The sequence below is a fragment of the Typopeltis vanoorti genome, chromosome 25 (genome assembly GCF_054136105.1).
Source record: "Typopeltis vanoorti isolate ZY-2024b chromosome 25, IOZ_Tvanoo_1.0, whole genome shotgun sequence".
Taxonomy (NCBI): Eukaryota; Metazoa; Arthropoda; class Arachnida; order Uropygi; family Thelyphonidae; genus Typopeltis; species Typopeltis vanoorti.
In genome coordinates, this window is record NC_143573.1 from 62959026 (window position 1) to 62977671 (window position 18646).

General features: G+C 36.2%; 1 protein-coding gene across 1 annotated transcript in view; it reads right to left on the reverse strand.

Moving 5' to 3' along the window:
* Positions 1–1616: 1616 nt before the first annotated feature.
* Positions 1617–18646, reverse strand: part of LOC150092792 (succinate dehydrogenase assembly factor 2, mitochondrial-like) — a 47224-nt gene continuing 30194 nt past the window's right edge. The window contains exon 4 of the mRNA XM_090414573.1: positions 1617–1855. Within this exon, the coding sequence (XP_090270699.1) occupies positions 1746–1855 (110 nt within the window). The 3' untranslated portion in view covers positions 1617–1745. The remainder of the gene's footprint in view (positions 1856–18646) is intronic.

Sequence of the window (18646 nt, forward strand, 5' to 3'; positions counted from 1 at the left end):
GGAATTGAGGCGAATAGTATATTACAAAATCTTAATGTAAATATATCTGTGGGTTTGGATGGTATACCAGCTCGGGTCTTACGTGAAGCGGCAAAAGAATTGTCATTGCCCTTGACTATTTTGTTTAATTTGAGTCTCGGGTCTGGGTCAGTCCTGAGGGGATGGAAAGAGGTGAAAATAGTACCACTGCATAAGGGAGGTTCCAAGACTGCTGTTGCAAATCATCAACTGATCAGCATATCAGAAGTCATTGTCAAGGTTTTGGAGAAAGTAGTCAAAAGAAGAATACAGGAATGGATAGATGATAACGGGATACTGTATGGAGGACAGCATGGTTTTGTGAAGGGTAGATCATGCCTCACTAACTTGCTCACGTTTTATAACACAGTGATGGCTGAGCTGGATAAGGGTAATGGGTTTACAGTCATACTGCTGGATCTTGCTAAGGCCTTTGACAGAATACCACATGGAATTCTAATCAGCAAACTGCAGCATATGGGGATGGATATAGGGTTGGTAAGATGGATAGGAGGGTGGTTGACAGAGAGATATCAGATAGTTTATTCAGGAGTAGAGTCCAAAAGACAGCCTGTGACTAGTGGTGTGCTGCAGGGTTCTGTTCTTGGACTATTTAATTTGTTCATTAATGATATCGGAAAGGATCTGAGAGGAACTATTCATTTGTTTGCTGATGATGCAAAGTTGGGTAGAGCAATAGCGAATGCACATGATGTCAAATTGCAAGATAATTTGGATAGATTGGGGGGACTGGGCTAAAGAGAATGGATATCAATTTAATGGGGCAAAGTGTAAGGTTATGCATTTTGAGGTGAAAAGATTAGCAGCAGTATACCACATTGGTGGAACTGTACTCCAGGAGATTGACGAAGCCAAGGATTTGGAGGGTGTTGGTGGATAGGGAGTTGAAGTTTAGGGGGGGGGGGCACATTCCAAAAGTGGCTAAATCAGCTCATCAAATCACTAGGTTACTGAAGAATACTTTGACGAGCAGAGACAAGCAAGTTATTATTCCTCTGTATCGAGCCTTGATAAGACCCCATCTTGACTACTGTGCCCAGATCTGGGCACCAGGGTCTCTTCTTGATGGGGAGGAGATGGAGAGGATCCAGCAGCGAGTGACCAAGATGATAGCAGGTCTATGGAATGAACCTTATGAGAATAGGTTGAAGATTTGTGGGTTGCAGACATTGGTTGAAAGGCGGAAGAGGGGTGATATGATTGAGACATTCAAATTACTGAAGGGTTTCTATAAGATTAATTCAGAGGATTTTTAAGAACGGGTCTGGTGGTGGGAGTCATCTCTAGGAAACTGGGCAAGAGTGTGGTTAGCAAAGGTGTTAGAACTAGGTTTTTTGCATGGAGAGTGGTGAATGAGTGGAATAAGTTGCCAGAGTCTGTTGTGAGTGCCATGACTGTGAGTGGGTTCAAGGCAAGGTATGACAGATACTGTGAGGAAGCTGAATAGTTGTTGACATGATGTTTAGGGCCTCCCTCGATGAGTCTAAGGACTCCTTGGAGTTGCCTGTAGTAATAATAATAATAAACTAAACAAATTTTGTTATCAGAAAGGAAGTATCAAAAGAATTATAAATCTATAAGGCTCTTAAAGGTTAACATTTTATTTACAGTATTCTATCTACACTTTGTACAGAATATTTAACATACATAAATATGAACTACAGTGTGTCCTCAGCAAAGAAAACAATTCCACTGCCTTTATTGCATTAGTAAAGGTCAGGTTGACAAATGCGGGATTCCTTCTCTTCATTTTTTGCATGTTTCTTCAGTAAATCCATTATTTCATTTTGAAACTCTGGTGGCGTTTCTTTAATCCCTAATAAATAGATATTAAATGTAAAATAAAATTAATATAATTTTTATGGTATTTTTAATATCCATAAAATCAAACACAGTGAACCACAATTTATACACTGAAATCTTGGATTATTTTTGATAGATCTGGTACTTATTTTGTATGGTCACAAAAAAATTTTCAAAAAATAAATAAATAATTCTCTTTATAAAAAAATTCTTTAATTTAGCATTTCGCAACTTAATCTTTGTGTTTCAGCAGATAAATACCCCTGTGACAATGTTTCTAAGTCTCCTGGTGTTATTTACCAGAAAAATGAATCTATCCAGAAACCTACATTGCTTCAAAAGAAGTCAACAGACAGGAACAAATAGCCATGTTGCCCACCTTAATAAGATTTAAGAGGACCTCCTTTTGCTGTGATGACGGTAGGAATTTTGGACTATTCTTCCTGTAGGCATGTAATGCGGTCCTATTGAATATCCCACAGATATTCAATAGGGTTGAAATCAGGGCTCTGTGGAGGCCAGTCTAGTGTGGTGACGTTCATATCCACAAACCATACAGTTACAGCAGCAGCCTTATAACATGGTACATTATCTTGCTGAAAAAACAATGGTTAGTTCCATAGAAACGCCACAAAATAGAAAGCATTGCATTGTTTGGAATGTTCAGATACCTCTCAGAGTTCAATGTTCGTGGAACTACAAACCGAGGTCCAAGGCCAAACCAAGAAAATCAGGACCGTACCATCACACTGCCACCTCCGAATTTTGTAGTTGGGGTTATGCGCTCTGGTAAGAGACATTCACTGGGGATCTGCCACACTACACTTGTCGTGAGGTGTTAGAGAATGTGGCATGATTTGTCACTTCATAACAGCTTTTCAAGCTTCAAAATCCCACTGTGCATGCTCTTTGCACCACTGAAGAAAATGTTGCATGTTGATTCAGATAATGTGGGACTTGCATATTGTGGTTCTAGCATGGAATCCCATGTTGTGAGCCTTGGTTCTGAATGTTTGAAAATCATTCATGATGCCCAGAACTCCGCATTCAACGTCGACTGACGAATAGTGGTTTTTATATATTATCCTTTGTAGCACTCTATGGTGATGTTTGGTGAGTGTGGATTCGTCCACTGCAGGTAGCACTTGCAGTTGACTCCCTGATCTCAGTATGGTATCACTGACTGTTGACCTGGGATGGACTAATTTGTCAACAATTTGCCAAACAGATGGATTTGCAATATGGCATCCTATCACTAATACCTCTTTCAAACTCTGTCAATTTCCTTCTCTCAGCCATTTCACCTGGCATCCTAATCTGATGTTAACAAGTCAGGTGCACTGACTTGAGAGCATCATGTTTTTCCAATTTATATTGGTTACATACATGTGACTTGTTATATGGCACAATGCACCTTTGCCATGGGGGCATCCGTTGACTGCTTTCCAAGCAGTGTATATACTGGGTATAAGACTATTAACTTGCTTGCTGAAGACCTGAAATGTTATGAAAACAACCATGATTTGTCTCTAGAGAAGGTGTGCTAGAATCTATTAGCCTACTTGCACAATATACACATATAAATTTCCAATCCCTCTTTTTTTGGTGGGAAGGGGGATTGTCAGCAAAAAATAATACTGCATTTAATGAAAACAATTTTGGTCTTAATGTGTTTTTTTTTGTGACATTAATTACTAACGAAATTCCCCTAGTTTATGTCTAAGTTTACTGGCTCGCTTTAACAACATAAAATTATTAAATTATTAATATGACATTATCCACTTAAATATGCTATAAGCCTTTACAAATTTTTAGACAAATTAAACAATGGGCCGTAACAAATTTGGTATGAAATCAGCTATAAAAAAACTAAAAATATGACAAGAAAGAAATACTATCAATATTCTCAGTGAATGCATACTGCTAACAATTTTTAGTAACAAAAATAAATTAAATATGGAAACAGACAACACAACAAGTAAGGCTGATATAGTAAGAAGCCAGGTTTTTTTTTTGTGACTCCCATCAGCAAAAGATTGTAAAGCTATGATACATTAGTATAGTGGCAAAGGATTTTTTATTTTTATTAATTTCTATTTCTTATTAATTTTTATAATTATTTTGCAATTTTTTATTCATTTTTAACCTGATCCTGAAACCCTGCTATGACTAAAGATAAAACATGGAGCTTTTTTTACAAGTCACTTCAGGCCTCCAATAAGTGGGATCACACTGGATGATGAAATTCATCTACCATCTAAAGACAACATCCATGCCCATGTTCAGATTGAGACACTTGTAGCTTGCTAGCAAGAAAGCAAATTTGCTAACCCTTTGGTCAACTAATCTGCCAAGACAATATTCAAACCATAATGTTTAGAGAACTGGCCTAGAAATAAAACAGTTAATTTGAAGACTACAACTATGTGAACTTTCAGAAAAAATTAAATGACTGAATAGATGGCATCAACAGTAAATTCATTAAAAATGAAAATATTAGAAAACATTTTAACATTATTAATATTCCAGAATGTGTAAGGCAAAACTAATCTTAGGCTAACCAATACCTAAGATTGTATGGCCAAGTAAATAAACAGAATGTGAAGATCTAATTAGACTAGCAAAAATAGAGATTGTTGTTCACATTTGTTTGGAGGTATCTTTTCAGCATTAAGCTTATAAACTATTTTTGCTTTGCTATTGAGATAGATTTACACTAATTTATTGAAAGTTTATTTTTCACTTGGTTATAGTATAATAAATTTAGTTTAATCCTTTATCCAAGTGTGAGCAAACAAAGTTTGCGCCTGAAAGTATCTTCAGGACTGGAGTAAGGTGGTACAACACCGGGCAACTCGTTGCAAAGGTGGAGCAAGCTTACGTCACTCCTATCTCAGTATCTCCCATAACGCAAAACACATCTCCTTGTGGATATGTATATAATGTTATGCATTAAGGGAAGGGCCACTACCCAGACTAGTTTCGACCTTTATTGAGGTCTCTTCAGTGGGAGCCAGGCTTGCTCACACTTGGATAAAGGATTAAACTAAATTTATTATAGTCTAACTAAGTGAAAAATAAACTTTCAACATCTTTCTCTAAATCCAGAGTAATTTAATAAAAAAAAAGGTGGCACACCTTTTGGCAACTCCTATAGGTAGAAATGACCTTGCTATTGCTTCTGCCTGGTATCTCCACATCTGGGCCTGGCTCCCACTGAAGAGACCTCAATAAAGGTCAAAACTAGTCTGGGTAGTGGCCCTTCCCTTAATGCATAACATTATATACATATCCGCAAGGAGATGTGTTTTGCATTATGGGAGATACTGAGATAGGAGTGATGTGAGCTTGCTCCACCTTTGCAATGAGTTGTCCAGTGTTGTACCACCTTACCCCAGTCCTGAAGATACTTTCAGGTGCAAACTTTGTTTGCTCACACTTGGATAAAGGATTAAACTAAACTTATTATGCTAATTTTAATTTCTAAAGCACTGTCCAAGGATATAGGTGGACTCTTGTAGATACAGCAGTTCACCTATATATCCTCAGAAAGAATTTTCCCTAACCTGTTTTTTACCTCAAATTCTTAGCAACACCATACTCCTGCATTATCATATTCACTTACATAAATTACAGATACCAAGAAATTATATACTTGGTTTAATCCTTTATCCAAGTGTAAGCAAAAAAGAGTTACAACTTCACATCACTTGCCTTAATATCCCATAATGCAAAAGCATGTATTCTTATGGGTATGTATAATGCCATGCATTATGAGAAGGATCACTATCCAAACCGGTTTCGACCTTTATTGAGGTCTCATCAATGGGAGCCAGACCCAGAGGTGATACCAAGGTTGAAGTAATGCAGAAGTGCGACACCTTTTGGCAACTCGTATATGAAAATATGACTTCTGCATTACTTCCCTTGGCATCATCTCGGGGTCCGGCTTCCAATGATGAGACCTCAATAAAGGTCGAAACCAGTCTGGGTAGTGATGTGAAGTCATAAGCCTCTATATACGAGTTGCCCTAGTTCAGAAAATAGTTCAGGTTCAAACTTGTTTGCTTACACTTGGATAAAGGATTAAACCAAGTATATAATTTCTTCGTATCTTTAATTTATAGTATAACCAAGTTGGAAAACTTCCAACATATTCACTTACATTTTTTTTTTATAATAGCAATTTCACACAAGAAAGGTTATCAAAAATATTATATTTGATGTTTAGAGTACATGAAGACTGAACGAATTTGGAGCTAATGAATTAATCCACGTACTCTGCTCTGAACATCAAATATGATATTTTATCAAGTCACTTCAAGCCTGTAAAGCCTGTAATAAGCATGATAGTTGTATCACTTTGGGATGGAAATCATCTCTCATTCAGCTAGCTGGCAAAAATTGTAACTGTGGGATAAAAACAAGCTGAGTAGCTGTTATTGAAATCGATGAGGGAAAAAAAAAATGAAAAAAAAAATCTGTGTAAAGAGATAAGAATTTTTGTCTTGTAAGAACAGATTAAATTGAAAAGTTGGTAAGAGAAAACATCCCCAAACAGATATTTATTTATTTATTTACAAATATACTTTTACTTCAAAATTGATCTCATTTTTTTCACCTCAGAGTCCCTTACTCAAGAAATGTTACTGAAAACCTAATATATATCATGGGCTGGATAAGCCAGGAACTCAATCCTGATGACTATGCCATATTGGACATCATAACCAGGTGATAAAAATTCAAGATGTGCATCTATGTAAAATTTATTATGATTTGTCATAATAAATTTTAATATGATTTGCTGCATACACACAAGCACTTCAGGTTTGTGCTATAATATCTGCTTGGTGACTAAGTCTTTTAATTTGTAACTTATAGTTATTAGTTTCAATTTTACTGTAGTATGAATGTCTAAAGACAAAACTGTTTTTTTTTTTTTAATATACATTGGTATAAGCCACAAAAAGGCAGTAAACTTGTCATACATTAGTACTGGGAGATGGCAAAGGGTCATATAATTCAGAAATCATGTCCTAAAACAATGAAATTCTTCATCATTGAATCCTCACACACACACACACACACACACACACACACACACACACACACACACACACACACACACACACACACACACACAGTTGACCCTTGAACAACGTGGGTCCACTTATACACAGATTTTTTTCAATAAATATACTGGAAAAATTTTTGGAGATTTGTGACAATTTGAAAAACTCACAGACAAACTGCATAGCCTAGAAATATCGCTATGAATTCATGATATATATGTAGATACTAGTCTATTTTAACATTTACTATCATAAAACATACACAGATCTGTTATAAAAAGTTGAGATTTATTAAAACTTATGCACACAAACACTTACAGACTGTACATGGCACCATTCGCAGTCAAGAAAAATGTAAACAAATGTAAAAATGCAGTATTAAATCACCACTACATAAAATTAACTGTTATTATTTAATTTAAGGTATATTACATCCCATACTGTTTCATAGACAAATAAGAAAACTCAAAGAGTTTCATGCCGAATATAGAAACTATATAAAATTCAGCGAGTCCAAGCATAAGCAAATACCTGGATAGTCCATATGGTAGTGCAACATGGGACAACTCATAGTAAGGGTGGAGCAAGCTCCGATCACTGTTCTTGGTATTTACTCATAATGTGAAACCCAGCTCCTAGGAGCTGTATTACTGTTCTACAGTATGAGAGAAGGTCATCACTCAGACCGGTTTCAACCTTTATTGAGGTCTCATCAGTGAGTAGGTAGACCTAGATAATACCAAGTTGTAGCGAACAGAACTTGCATACCATACTATAAGAATTGCCAAGAAGGTGTCCTAATAAATTACTAATTATATGAAGAGCCAAAGGCTTCAATTCGGCGATGTGAAATTATCTAAGATTAAATAATTTCACATCGCCGAATTGAAGCCTTTGGCTCTTCATATAATTAGTAATTAACTGTTATTAATTAATTAGTTAAATTTATTTAATTAATAGAGCCAGAGATTTGGGTGTGTTAGTTGATAGGAAGTTGAAGTTTAGGGGGGGGGGCACATAGCAAAAGTGGCTAAACCAGCTCACCAGATCACTTGATTACTGAAGAATACTTTGATGAGCAGAGATAAGCAAGTTATTATTCCTCTTTATCGAGACTTAATAAGACCCCATCTTGACTACTGTGCCCAGATCTGGGCCCCTGGATTTCTTCTTGATGGGGAGGAGATAGAGGATACAGAGGCAGGTGACCAAGATGATAGCTGGTCTATGGAATGAACCTTACGAGAACAGGTTGAAGATCTGTGGGTTACAGAAATTGGTTGATAGGCAGAAAAGGGATGATATGATTGAGACATTCAAATTACTGAAGTTTTTATAAGATTAATTCAGAGGAAATTTTTCAGAACAGGTCTGGTGATGGGAGAACTAGGGGCCATCCATGGAAACTGAGCAAGAGCATAGTTAGCAAGGGTGTTAGAACTAGGTTTTTTACTTGGAGAGTGGTGAATGAGTGGAATAAGCTGCCAGAGTTTGTTGTGGGTGCCATGACTGTGAATGAGTTGAAAGCAAAGTATGATAGATACTATGCAAATGCCGAATAGTTGTTCTTGATATGATGTTTAGGGCCTCCCTCAATGAGTCTGATTCCTTGGAGTTGCCCATAATAATAATAATAATAATAATAAAAGTTTATAAGACACATGAAAAAGAAATGTTTTAATACATACAGAGCAGGAAAAAACAGAACAAGGGATAACCTCTGAAAACTGAGTAAGAATATGGTTATTAAGGTGTAAGGACTAGATTTTATGTTTAAGTAGTGAATGCATTGTCAGTGAATGAATTGAAAGAAAAATATTATAATAGCCAGTATGTGTGAGTTAGCCATGAAGTACCTGAATGCTAATTAAACTGCATATGCAAGTTATTTTGCAAACAGGCTAACTGAAAATTAAGGAAATTTTTGAGAAGTCACAGTGCTAGTCATACGTACCCTTTGCAATCCAAGGAACGAATTTTTACATGCTGCACTTTTTTATATTGAAGGTGTATTTTTTTTCTCCTCTTGTATCCGTGAAATTCTTTTGAATTCAAGTTCAAAAAGATCTCAAGGAATGTTTCATGGAAAACTTTAGTACTTTCACAAATGCTTACAGACACTAGCAAGTTTCAGCTATTTTTAGTATCAGTATTATTATTATTATTATTATTAAGGGCCTCCATGCAGTCACAAATACGCAGTCTATTATACCACTCCTTAAACTCATTCATCATTTGTGCTCTCAACTACCCTATCAGGCAATGCATTCCATGGTTCAACCACCCTTCATGCAAAAAGGCAACTCTCACCACTTGCTAACCACTTCCATTCGCAACTTCCAGAGATGGTCGCTTGTTCTTGCTCCTTCCTCTTGTTCCACCATATGAAGGATCTCCTGAGTGTCAACCCTCTCAACCGTTTAAATGTCTCAATCATATTGCCTCTTTGTCTTCCATTCACCAAACTGTGCAGTCTGCATACTTTCAAGTCTATCCTCATAACTAACAATCTACAGTCCTGATATTATTTTTATTATCTTCTTTTGTAGCCTCTCCAAGTTTAATTTATTCCTTTCGAATCCTGGTGACCAGATCCAATCTAGTCAGATCATAGCTACATACAATGGGATAACACTCTGTTATCTCTGCTCATCAGTGTCATTCTCCATACTGCAGCATTCCTCTGGTCACCTTCACCACCTTTGCAATATGTCCGTAAACTTCAAATTTCTATCAATCATCACCTACAGATTTCTTGCCTCCTCCTCTAGTACAGATAACATGACAAATCACATTATTCTTGTCTGCCCAATATGGTATATTGTCTCTCATTAATTTCTTCAAAATCTTAACGACAGAAGAAATACTAACTGGTCTATAGGTTGACAATTCCATTCTACCACTCACTACCTGTATGCAATGGCACTATCTTACCCTACTTCCACTCCTTGGGCACCTTTCCCATAGTCATGCCCTCAATGAAAATTCATGTCAATGGAGCTGTCAGTTCCTTAGCACATTTCTCATAAACACATTGTGAGAGCCCATAGTCCCAAGGTCTTATTCACATCCAGAGTACTTACTATTCGAAACGTGTTCTCTTCATGCAGTTCTAAACCTTGAACCCTCCCCTCTATAAAAATATAAAAAATCTACTTTTCCAGAATGAAATATCCAATAAAGTGATCATCAAATAACTTCCCTGCATCAGTCCCTTTACTGCCATTTTTGTCTAAGAATGTCATTCTTCCACAACCACATTTCTCCTCTTACTGACCACGTAAAGCAAAAATTCCTTAGGATTTTCCCATGTTTGCAGGGTTAATCCTACCTTGCATTCCAGTTTTGTCTTCCTTACTATACTAGTAGCTTTCCTGTGAGTTATAATCTTCAGGCAAATGCTCTCTGCCCATTTCCTTATACTTTATCCCATAATCTTTTTTTTCATCTGCAGTTCCCTTGTTTGATTTCATTAGGCATCCACTTTACACTAAATAGGGTTCTTTTTTTCACTTGAAGTATATAACTTGCCATTGCCGCTAACAAATATCTTTCATTAGTTCCCATGCACTGTACCTGTCCCTTCCAATTCTTCCATCCATGGAACTGCCCCAAGTCAATTTCTAAGATTATTATCATCACTTACCTTATAATTTCACATAAAATGCCTTTCACCTTGATACTTCTGCATGTCTATTCATCCTCCAAGTCATGACCACATGGTCACTCTCTCTCTCCAACTATGGGCAGGTACAACATCTCAGTTACAATCAGATCCTCTGATACTAGGACCAAATCCAAAATTCTTGAACCTTGGGAACAACATACTGTACTCTTGAACACATCGTAGAACAATATTCTATGATACGTTGCCTAAGAAATCTGTTCCTTAAGAATTCCAGAAATTCCACTCCATTCCATTTCACTGCCATGCTCTTTCCTCTTCCCAATTTTACTGTTGTAGTTATAATCTCCTATAATGATCATTCATTTTGCACTTGCCAAACTAACTGCCTAAACCACTCCTGCTCTTCATCCTCTTTGTTTCTGATACCCTGGCTCATAGCAAATCCCATTAAATATCTTGTCCTTAAATAGTGACATTTCTCTTTAATTTCTTACTCTGAAAGGACTCAAGTCATCATTTATCATAAGTAATACTCCATCATCACATTTGTCCTACCTATCCTGCCAAAATACTATAGCCTTCTACTCTTATTCATGTTAGGACATCATCTTCTGTTAACCATGTTTAACTAATCCCAATAATCTTTGGACAGGCTGAAGCTATCAATGCCATCAATTCAATTCATTTATTCCTGATAAGCCTGTCATTTGTATAAAGAAACATCAATGTGCTGTCAGTATTTCTATACCTATCATTATTCCCTCCAGACTCCATTTCATTTTGCAATATACCAAGCATTCTCTCATCTTCCATGCAACTATTCTCACAAGAAGTCATCCTTGCCACCATCCTCCCTAGCAACTCCAGTTTTTTGTACTAACATTCACTTTCCAAGAGAACAACAGTCTCTCCAAATGCCTACATCCTTCCTTGTTCAAATGTAATCCATCTCTTGCATACAGTTCTCTTCTATCTTCAAATGCACTCCAAGCACCCACATATTCCAAGATTCTCTTTCACAAATTACTACTATCATGTCATTCAATACTGCTGCTCTCCTCAACTCTGAATTATCATACCTCAGTGACATACTATCTTCTCTCTCATGTTTTTCTGCTGTACAATCTCAAATATTAACCTCGGATCTCTTGCTACCTGATTTATGCTACACTTCCAGTCATACGTGTCTGCCATCACTACCATCTCATCCACATTTTCACTTCACTGATCATAGTCACACTCTCTAGTTCCTCCAGGCAAGCACTCCTCTAGTATTCTATGAATCAATGAATCTCCATACATAACACCTCTCAATATATCCTTATTCTTTGTTCCCTGCATTCCTCTCTCTTTCCTCTGACAATCTTCCTCCTTGCTGTCTTGTATATACCTGCCTTTTTCTTATATCCATCTCTGTCCCCCCCCCCACTATCTTGCCTTCTCTCATTTCCCACCTTTCTCTAGTCCTCTCATTCTTTCTCCTTTGATCATTCTCATAACTTTCTCACTCCTAATCTTCTTCATCTTACATTAACTGATGTATGGTTAGCCTTCCATTCTCCTAATTTCTTCTTTTATACTTCTCAACTCAGAAGGTATGAAAATGCTATTTTCATACCTTCCACTTCTTTCATTGCTCTCTCTCTCTCGCTATGCATTCTACTCTTGCTCAAAATTCAGCTGCACAATCAACACCATCCTACAAATCTGCTACGCTTCTTAATGTTATATCAATCTCCACCTCAAGCTCATCTTTCTCACCCTCGATCATGCTACGCAATCTGTCAGTCATCTTTCACTCGTTTCTGACACATTACAACCATCACTGCTGAAATCAGTTACACTAATATCTGTATCACTGAGTGCTTCCCATTTCCCACATTTCATGCAACCATACCGTATTTACTCAAATATAACTCGCCCTTGCATATATCTCACACCCTTATTTCTACTTTACGAAAAAAAGGAATTAAAAAGTTTTGCATCTACCTCACACACGAAAATAGTTTAAAACTTTAAGAAATAGATAGTGAATGTTGTTATGGCAGTTTCAGATATTTTGGAATTCAGTTGAAGAGAATCAGCATTTTAACTCAACAATCATCGGAAGTAGCGATAGTAATAGCAAAAGAAAGTAGCAATACTGAATAGTAGATTCTTGGTAAGTCATACCCATTTTCAGTTGTTGTTGTTGTTGTTTTTTTAAGTCATGGTGATCTTATGATTCGGAAATGATAATAGAACAAGCAATAATGAAACTGTTTGTTCGACTGTAATTATGCATTGTCGCTAAAGATTCAAATGTATCACGTGATGAAGGTAAGATCGCATAAATGACTTTCGTAATTAAAATTTAAATGCATTCATTTTATAAATAATGTGAGCAATTACAAAGTATAATGAATACTAAGAATTTAATTATAAATGTCAATTATGTTTTTTTCTGAAACACAATTTTTTTTAATTTTTATTATATTTTTACATTTATTGTGTTTTTCATCAATTTACTTATTTTTACTTGATCTGGAACTCCTCCTCCTCTAGAGATCAAATGTAACTTTTTTCAATTCACTTCAGGCCTACAATAAGTAATGAAATTTATCTACCAGCTAAAGACAACTGCATACATCCATGTCCATGGTGAAATTGAAACTTACATCCTGTTGGTTGGAGACTGGATACGCTAACCACTTGGCCAGTCAGGCCAGGGACAGATAACTGTAACAGATACCTTTGACATCAAACTGTTTTGCCTAATTTGGAGACTAAAAATAGTTAAATTTAAACTAAAACTGAAATGCCAGCAAAATATTAGTTGAGATCCCAGATACAAAATTTATCTAGCCGGTCTGGATTTGGTAGATATATAAAAATAGAACATTGTACAAAAAAAAAAAAAAAAAAATAATAATAATAAATAACAATAAAGTACTTATGCACAAATGCAAACTGCAATTGAAAAAGAATTCTGCAAATACATTTTTTTTATTCTTAATTTTTTTATGACAATCCACCATAAAACTTAAAGCACAGAGTACTATGAGTAATGTCAGAAATGGAGACCAAACATGATTCAAGTCATGTCAGTCTTTCAGATATGCTTTGAGGCCAGTATATTACATTTACTAATTATGTTTGTGCCACTGGGATTCAAACCCACCTCTAGTTTGGAATATGGGGACCCTATCCACTCAGCCATGCTCCAATCAGCAGATGAGACTAACTGTTATTGATACAAAAAATATCTTTTTACCTCTGGCTTAAACAGATTAATCCTGAATATCTTTCTGGCTGAATGGTTTTGCCATGCATCATATTCCTAGCAAAGGGGAATGCTTTGAATAATACCATCTGTGCTGTTTCGCCTCCTCTCCATTTAAAGCTTGACTAATTTTCCTTATTTTACCAAATGCATTCTGCTTTTCTTCCATCAGCTTCTAACTTTTTTACTTCTTTGTTGTTGTTTACTTCACAAGTTATATCCAATCTCGTATTATTAATGATGAGTGACTTTTTTAAAAATAATGATGCTATATATATATATATATTTTTTTTAACCTCTGGCTTAAACAGATTAATCCTGAATATCTTTCTGGCTGAATGGTTTTGTCATGCATATTCCTAGCAAAGAACTCATCAAATTCTGCTTGTCAGCAGAGGCACTTCATTAATCCTTTTTCAGAGTAAATGAGCAAGTCAAGTTGGTATACTTGAGATGAAAGTTGCAAGATTGCTTTTCTCTTATCCATATGAATGGTTACTTTCAGGTAACAAGAAAACTAGTATCTTGTATATGTATATGTATCAAAATATATGTATTTTGATAGAAAGCACATACAGTAGGCCTACTTAATTATGTTAAGACACGATTCAACATCAACAAACACTTAACACCTTGAATAGGTTTACTCAAAAAATCAACAGAAAGTGCCATGTGGAATAAACTGGTGTGAAACCTTCATTCAAAATTTACAGACTACAGCTGCTGTTGATAAATATAAATTTTTATATGGATGTCTGACTTTTATCTTTTGAATTTTAAGATGTGCATATACCTTCTTTCATAAGATCAAGAGAGCATGTTAAAGTAGAAAATTTTCAGAAATTACAACCAAATAAACATTTATTTTCAGAACTCTTGTAATTGGACTATACTAGTACAACTAACTGTCTACATCAACAGTGAAGAATATAGTGACTCAATAAAACAGCATGCATAAATAATGACAAATGGCAAAATTAAACAGTAATTAAACATATGGCCAAATGGTAGTGTTCGCAGTGAATATGTTAAAAACTCTACACCTGTTTACTGTAACTTATCGATTAAGTTCTTAATCTATAATAAATTTAGTTTAATCCTTTATCCAAGTGTGATAAAGTGTGATTGCGCCTGAAAGTATCTTCAGGACTGGGGTAAGGTGGTACAACACCAGGGCAACTGGTTGCAAAGGTGGAGCAAGCTACCAACACTCCTATCTCAGTATCTCCTATAATGCAAAACATATCTCCTTGCAGATATGTCTAATGTTATGCATTAAGGGAAGGGCCACTACCCAGACTAGTTTCGACCTTTATTGAGGTCTCTTCAGTGGGAGCCAGGCCCAAGTGGAGATACGAGGCAGAAGCATTAGCAGGTCATCTCTACCTATAGGAGTTGCCAATTGGTGTGCCACCCTTTTTTAATAAATTACTCTGGATTTAGAGAAAGATGTTGAAAGTTTATTTTTCACTTGGTTAGAGTATAATAAATTTAGTTTAATCCTTTATCCAAGTGTGAGCAAACAAAGTTTGCACCTGAAAGTATCTTCAGGACTGGGGTAAGGTGGTACAACACCAACTAAATTTATTATACTCTAACCAAGTGAAAAATAAACTTTCAACATCTTTCTCTAAATCCAGAGTAATTTATTAAAAAAGGGTGGCACACCAATTGGCAACTCCTATAGGTAGAGATGACCTGCTAATGCTTCTGCCTTGTATCTCCACTTGGGCCTGGCTCCCACTGAAGAGACCTCAATAAAGGTCAAAACTAGTCTGGGTAGTGGCCCTTCCCTTAATGCATAACATTAGACATATCTGCAAGGAGATGTGTTTTGCATTATAGGAGATACTGAGATAGGAGTGTTGGTATCTTGCTCCACCTTTGCAACAAGTTGTCCTGGTGTTGTACCACCTTACCCCAGTCCAGAAGATACTTTCAGGCGCAAACTTTGTTTGCTCACACTTGGATAAAGGATTAAACTAAATTTATTATACTCTAACCAAGTGAAAAATAAACTTTCAATAAGTTCTTAATCCACTGAAAGTTATTAATTTTGGTCATTCACATAAAACACTTATATAATTTATGCTTCACCTAAGTTAAGGATATGTTTCGGTGCAACTGCCAAAATATGTAGTGGTAGGAATGGTGGTGTTCAGTAAATTTTGGATGTTTCATAGATGGAAACAACCCTTAGTTGCTTTAAAATTTTCAATGTTAGTTAACAATTCTGTATCCTTCGAAACAAAAAGGGAGAAATTATATCCAAAAAGGATGACAAAATACAAGAATGGGTGAAATATATACAGGGTGTTCGGGATAAATTTGACAGTTTCGTAAGGAAAAAGAAAATCTTCTTTGTATCTATTAAATTTAATGAATTGACAAAAAAACATTACAGGCAGGGTTAATTACAATACTATCAACAAGATTTACTCAAAATAACCACCATTAGCATCGATCACAGCTTCAATTCTGCTTCGGAACCTCGAACAAGCTGATGCTACAGTCTCCCTGGGAAGGGCCACAAAAACTGTTTTAATTTTATCCATTAACTGGGCTTTTGTATTACTGGAAGTGCGATTGGTGTCTTTTTCAACTGCGCCCCATACAAAATAATCCATGGGGTTAAGGTCTGGGGAGTTTGGAGGCCAAACGTTTGGACTGGTGAAGTCGTAGAAATTTTCAGACAACCATTTTTGACTTTTCCCAGAGGTGTAGCAAGGGGCCGAATCCTGCTGCCATACATACGGCCTACCATTGGCTACCCTTGTTATCCAGGGCTTGACTACAGTTAGCAACTCCACGAACAAAGCCCGAATTCCAATGCCAGGGTTCTTCAACACCTGTTCCTGCAGATTTGCGAGGAATTCTGCTGTACGAACGCAATCAGATCGTCTGCTAGGGATCTTTCTTCTTGCTACATCCTCGTAGTCACCATTGCAAGTCTCTAGTTCACGCCTGATTGTTTTTACTGTATTCAGGGAGCATTGGGCAGCAGTCGTAATATCCTTATTTTGATGGCGGGCACGAATCATCATGATACAAGTTATTCTCTTCCATGATTCAGGTGGGTTCCAGCTATCCATCCTTTCTGACATCTTGTATATGAATGAAGAAGGGTCCAAACTTTTAAATGAAGAGAAGTGTGTGGTTAATACATGTAACTTACGGAAAAATATAATTAATTATAAATATGTCAAATTTATCCCGAACACCCTGTAGAAGAACTCTTTACTGATAACAGACAGAACCCAGAAAATACTTATGAACATATGGAAGGTCCATGCATTCTAAGATCAGAGGTAATATGCGCACTAAACTCAGCTAAAAATGGTAAAGCCCTAGGACCAGATAGAATACCAGCAGAAATAGTAAAGTTATTAGAAGGTGACAACATTAACATATTAGTAAAGCTATTTCATAAGATCTACGATACAGGCATAATCCCTGAAGACTGGTTACAGTCGACCTTCATCATGCTACCTAAAAAAGTAAATGTGAAAACTTGTAATGACTATAGAATGATCAGCCTAATGAGTCACGTTCTCAAAATGTTTCTGAAAATAATTCAAAAAAGAATATACAGAAAATGTGAAGACACCATCAGTGATACCCAATTCGGCTTTAGAAACGGCTTGGGAACAAGAGAGGCCCTTTTCTGTTCTCAGATCTTATTTCAAAAATGTAGTGACCAAAACAAGGTAATATTCATTTGCTTCATCGACTTCGAGAAAGCATTTGACAAAGTCCAACATGCTAAAATGATTGTACTATTAAAAAGAATTGGATTAGATAGTAAAGACATCAGGATCATTGAAAACTTATACTGGAACCAAAAGGCATCTGTTCAAGTTGATGACATTATTACAGACTCCATTAACATCAAACGAGGAGTAAGGCAAGGATGTGTGCTGTCACCTCTTCTTTTTAACATCTACTCAGAAGCCATATTTCAAAAAGTCTTGGAAGGAAGAAAGGAAGGGATTAGTGTAAATGGTGAAATCATCAGTAACATCTGATATGCCGATGATACTCTTCTGGCTGACAATATTCAGGATCTTCAAAATCTTTTGGAACTAATAAATGAAGAGAGTGAAAAAATGGGATTAAAAATAAATATCACCAAAACTAAATTCATGGTCATAAGTAAGAAACCAATTCTTAATTTAGCACTTTCTTTAAATAGGGAACAAATAGAAAGAGTGGCAAAGTTTAAATATCTCGGATGCTGGTTAAATGAAGATTGCAATCCAGAAATGGAAATAAAAGTTAGAATTGAAATGGCAAGAAAAAAATTTTCTCTTGATGAAATCAACACTGTGTAATGTGTAACCGCAGTTTAAACTTAGAGCACGCATGGTTAAATGCTATGTATGGTCTGTACTGCTGTACGGTGCAGAAACTTGGACCTTAAAAACAACATCAATAAAAAGACTTGAAGCCTTTGAGATGTGGTTATACAGACGAATGTTAAAAATCCCATGGACAGCAAAAACGTCCAATCAGGAAGTACTGGAACAAATGGGGAAATCACGTGAACTTTTAGATACCATAAAAAGAAGGAAAACTGCATATCTTGGTCACCTACTTCGTAATGAAAAATATAAGATACTTCAACTGATTATAAAAGGGAAGATAAATGGAAGAAGAGGACAAGGAAGACGAAGAAAATCTTGGCTGGCAGATATCAGACAGTGGACTGGTATGAACTCTGAGAGACTGCTCAGAGTAGCTGAGAATCGCTCAAAATTTGCCAAGGTGGTCGCCGACCTCCGATAGGAGATGGCACTCAAAGAAGAAGTTAACAATTAATTATATCAGAGTAATAATCAAAAT